The sequence below is a fragment of the Ooceraea biroi genome, chromosome 8 (genome assembly GCF_003672135.1).
Source record: "Ooceraea biroi isolate clonal line C1 chromosome 8, Obir_v5.4, whole genome shotgun sequence".
In the NCBI taxonomy this organism is placed as follows: domain Eukaryota; kingdom Metazoa; phylum Arthropoda; class Insecta; order Hymenoptera; family Formicidae; genus Ooceraea; species Ooceraea biroi.
In genome coordinates, this window is record NC_039513.1 from 2,346,498 (window position 1) to 2,351,180 (window position 4,683).

Genomic DNA, 4,683 nt, shown 5'->3' on the forward strand with positions numbered 1-4,683 from the left:
CATGAAAAACTATTAATCAATAATTATATCAGTTTATACCATTTTCTATGTTTTCTTCAGTTGCATTTTCACTCAACGGTAATATATATTGAAACACGGTTGGAACTGCATTTGGCATTAGTCTGTTTTTTAAATCATTTAAAAAATGTTTTTCCTCAAAGTGGCTAGCACATAAACGATGAGAGTTATATAATTTCTCAGCATTCGGTATTAAATCGTCTCGCCTAGCTGCTTTCGCCCAAATTATGGCTCTGCATATATAAATAATTATGTTTCAATTTCAAACCAAGTTTTAATATATTATATATATCCAAGCTCGGCAAGAAATGCACTCCGCGGCCGATTTTCAACTCGCTCCGCCTGCCGCTGTTCCCCTTACCTCAGCGTCCCGCGCGCAGCCTACGAGCCGCTCGAGGCTCAGGAACGTATGACTCGCGTATATTTCCAATAGTTTTCCACGTCACCCGTGAGGTACTATTGTTGACGCGTTTTTTTTAAGTGGTATCCCCAGTAGGTCTAATCCACTGATGACTAAAGCGACCCATTAACTAACTACCTAACTAAAACAAAATATTTAAATAATAAATAACAAAATAAAGTAGTAAAATAAAAATTATTCCTATTGATCAGACGACTTTCGAGATTTTTTAGATACGAGAGAAGGAACATCAATGTCTATATTAGACGTAGCAAGCCGCATAAGACGCGGTAAAGAATTGTCGCTTAGAGAAGAACGTTTTTCATTTTTTATGAATTTCATTTTTGAGAATGAAGTCTCACATAAATATGTGGATCCAAACATGGAATAAATTCGAAGTCCGAAATTACGAAGCTTAGGGTATGATGAGTGTGATAAAATTTTATAAAAATCAGCACCGGTTTCTTTAACCGTTTTAAGAGAAATATCATTGTGTAGATCACACAATTCATCTTGCAAGTCAAGATGCTGTTCTTCGATTGGTGCTGTAAGGGGATTTTCGAAAAGAATTAATTCGGTTCTAAGTTTTTCAAAACAAGTAAAACATGTATCAAATCTGTTATAAGAGAATCTACAATAGAAATATATTGTTTGAAATTACAGCTACTGCCGTATTCTTCGAGAAGAATCTGGCAAGAAGGAAAAAAATGATAAATGTCATTATTTAAATGAGTTTTGAATAATTGTAATTTCCTTCGGAAAGAATCGACATGACTAACTAATTGGGAAATATTTTGATTCTGTCTTTGCAGTTTTAAATTGAGAAGCCTAAGATGATTAGTCATGTCTGTAATAAAAGCAAGTTCGGAAAGAAATGTAACATCTTCTAAAAGAGATATATATTCCTGAAATTTGGAGTTATTCATTTCTTGCAAGAAAAGGAAGATCTCTTTTCTTATCGCAAAAAACCTTTCTAAACATCTTGCAGCACTAAGCCAACGTGATGGACAATGGAGAGGGACATCTGTATGAATAGCCTTATGTTCAGTAAGAAATAATTGAAATTTTCTATGCATGAGAAATTTCTGTCCACCTTTAATTGTATTAATTATTTTGGTTACTGTTTTCATTCCTGTTGACAATTTTACGACTTTGCCACTAAGAGCTTCCTGGTGTATTATACAATGAATAACGGGAATATTAAAGTTTCGCTGCTTTAATTGGCCGGCAAATCCTATCTTTGAACCTATCATAGCTTTTGCGCCATTAGTTGTAATCGAAGAACATTTACTAAGATCAATGTCAAATTTTTTAAGCGCTCCTTCGACAGCTAAAAAAATATCCAGACCCGTTGTTGTGCCATGTAACGGGACGAAATCTAAAAGCTCCTCGACACATGAGAAATCGTTTTGAACGATTCGAATAAAAATACTCAATTGACTTATGTGCCGAATGTCGGTGCTCTCATCAATGCATAAAGAAGAATACGTACACGATATTAAAAGATTTTTCAACTTTTCCTGTATAGAATTACTGATGTCAGTAATTCTTGACGTTATAGTCTTTGCACTGAGCGGAATGCTCATTGCTTCATCGATTGTTAATGAATTACCGAAAGATTTTACTGCTTCGATGATACAGTTTTTCATGAAAGTACCGTCAGTAAATGGTTTTGAATTTTGTCCTATAAGTAAGGAAATAGCATAAGAAGCTAATAGAGGTTTTTCAGAAGAATTTTCAGGAGGAGAAGATACTACATCGTCCTGATAAACTAATTTTAACGCTTCGATGATATTCAATTTTTCTGTATCTGAATAATTGGAGTATTGTACCGAGTGACAACGTCTGAAATGTCTATCTATTACAAACTTTTTTATTATTGAAGCCTCGAAACCACAAAGTAAACAAATCGTACGATTGGAAATATAATTAAAAAAATAATTAATTTCCCACGATCTATCAAATTCTTGAATATACTTTTGATTATCCATCATCAAGTATGAATTGATAAAAGGAAAATACAAAGACTTTCACCGCTAATGATTGCTGCTATCCGCTGCTGTGGTCGCTTTGTAAATGGTACGTTGCAAACCGTTAAAAACCATTGTCGACGGCGGCCGTTTGTAGGCGATGGCTATATCGTCGTTTGTCTTTTGCTATACCAGCAACACACGCGCGCGGTACGCGCGCTATTTTATTTTTCAATATTAATAATGTTTTTGAATAATAATATTCATCTATTATTTATTATATAATAAATGACACAAATCCTATTCTAAAAAAGGCGTTAAAGGTGTTATTTATTTCATCGTGTTTCATCAATGCACATTTGACAGAATTGACAGCTGCCGTTTTCACGTTCCTAAAAAATAATAAATAAAATTGTCAATATAACCGCACTGACAGCCACTATGACATTCTGATATTTGCAACACGAAGTTCAAGTCACACGAAGTTCGAGCAGCAATCATTAGCGGTGAAAGTCTTTGTATTTTCCTTTTATCAATTCATACTTGATGATGGATAATCAAAAGTATATTCAAGAATTTGATAGATCGTGGGAAATTAATTATTTTTTTAATTATATTTCCAATCGTACGATTTGTTTACTTTGTGGTTTCGAGGCTTCAATAATAAAAAAGTTTGTAATAGATAGACATTTCAGACGTTGTCACTCGGTACAATACTCCAATTATTCAGATACAGAAAAATTGAATATCATCGAAGCGTTAAAATTAGTTTATCAGGACGATGTAGTATCTTCTCCTCCTGAAAATTCTTCTGAAAAACCTCTATTAGCTTCTTATGCTATTTCCTTACTTATAGGACAAAATTCAAAACCATTTACTGACGGTACTTTCATGAAAAACTGTATCATCGAAGCAGTAAAATCTTTCGGTAATTCATTAACAATCGATGAAGCAATGAGCATTCCGCTCAGTGCAAAGACTATAACGTCAAGAATTACTGACATCAGTAATTCTATACAGGAAAAGTTGAAAAATCTTTTAATATCGTGTACGTATTCTTCTTTATGCATTGATGAGAGCACCGACATTCGGCACATAAGTCAATTGAGTATTTTTATTCGAATCGTTCAAAACGATTTCTCATGTGTCGAGGAGCTTTTAGATTTCGTCCCGTTACATGGCACAACAACGGGTCTGGATATTTTTTTAGCTGTCGAAGGAGCGCTTAAAAAATTTGACATTGATCTTAGTAAATGTTCTTCGATTACAACTAATGGCGCAAAAGCTATGATAGGTTCAAAGATAGGATTTGCCGGCCAATTAAAGCAGCGAAACTTTAATATTCCCGTTATTCATTGTATAATACACCAGGAAGCACTTAGTGGCAAAGTCGTAAAATTGTCAACAGGAATGAAAACAGTAACCAAAATAATTAATACAATTAAAGGTGGACAGAAATTTCTCATGCATAGAAAATTTCAATTATTTCTTACTGAACATAAGGCTATTCATACAGATGTCCCTCTCCATTGTCCATCACGTTGGCTTAGTGCTGCAAGATGTTTAGAAAGGTTTTTTGCGATAAGAAAAGAGATCTTCCTTTTCTTGCAAGAAATGAATAACTCCAAATTTCAGGAATATATATCTCTTTTAGAAGATGTTACATTTCTTTCCGAACTTGCTTTTATTACAGACATGACTAATCATCTTAGGCTTCTCAATTTAAAACTGCAAAGACAGAATCAAAATATTTCCCAATTAGTTAGTCATGTCGATTCTTTCCGAAGGAAATTACAATTATTCAAAACTCATTTAAATAATGACATTTATCATTTTTTTCCTTCTTGCCAGATTCTTCTCGAAGAATACGGCAGTAGCTGTAATTTCAAACAATATATTTCTATTGTAGATTCTCTTATAACAGATTTGATACATGTTTTACTTGTTTTGAAAAACTTAGAACCGAATTAATTCTTTTCGAAAATCCCCTTACAGCACCAATCGAAGAACAGCATCTTGACTTGCAAGATGAATTGTGTGATCTACACAATGATATTTCTCTTAAAACGGTTAAAGAAACCGGTGCTGATTTTTATAAAATTTTATCACACTCATCATACCCTAAGCTTCGTAATTTCGGACTTCGAATTTATTCCATGTTTGGATCCACATATTTATGTGAGACTTCATTCTCAAAAATGAAATTCATAAAAAATGAAAAACGTTCTTCTCTAAGCGACAATTCTTTACCGCGTCTTATGCGGCTTGCTACGTCTAATATAGACATTGATGTTC

The 4,683-nt window shown here is 33.5% G+C and overlaps 2 protein-coding genes across 2 annotated transcripts; one reads left to right on the top strand and one right to left on the bottom strand.

Annotated features, from left to right (window-relative positions):
* Positions 1-911: 911 nt before the first annotated feature.
* Positions 912-2,441, bottom strand: LOC113562381 (general transcription factor II-I repeat domain-containing protein 2B-like). Its single transcript, XM_026971797.1, has one exon. It carries the CDS (start codon positions 2,410-2,412, stop codon positions 988-990), a length of 1,425 nt encoding a protein of 474 aa, XP_026827598.1. The 5' UTR covers positions 2,413-2,441; the 3' UTR covers positions 912-987.
* Positions 2,442-2,885: 444 nt separating this feature from the next.
* On the top strand, positions 2,886-4,435 carry LOC113562379 (general transcription factor II-I repeat domain-containing protein 2B-like). The gene has a single exon (XM_026971795.1). It carries the CDS (start codon positions 2,935-2,937, stop codon positions 4,357-4,359), a length of 1,425 nt encoding a protein of 474 aa, XP_026827596.1. The 5' UTR covers positions 2,886-2,934; the 3' UTR covers positions 4,360-4,435.
* The last annotated feature ends 248 nt before the right edge of the window (positions 4,436-4,683 follow it).

Bases quoted from the DNA above. Each gene is read 5' to 3' on its own strand.
- LOC113562379 (XM_026971795.1), top strand. From the start codon at position 2,935: ATGATGGATAATCAAAAGTATATTCAAGAATTTGATAGATCGTGGGAA.
- LOC113562381 (XM_026971797.1), bottom strand. From the start codon at position 2,412: ATGATGGATAATCAAAAGTATATTCAAGAATTTGATAGATCGTGGGAA.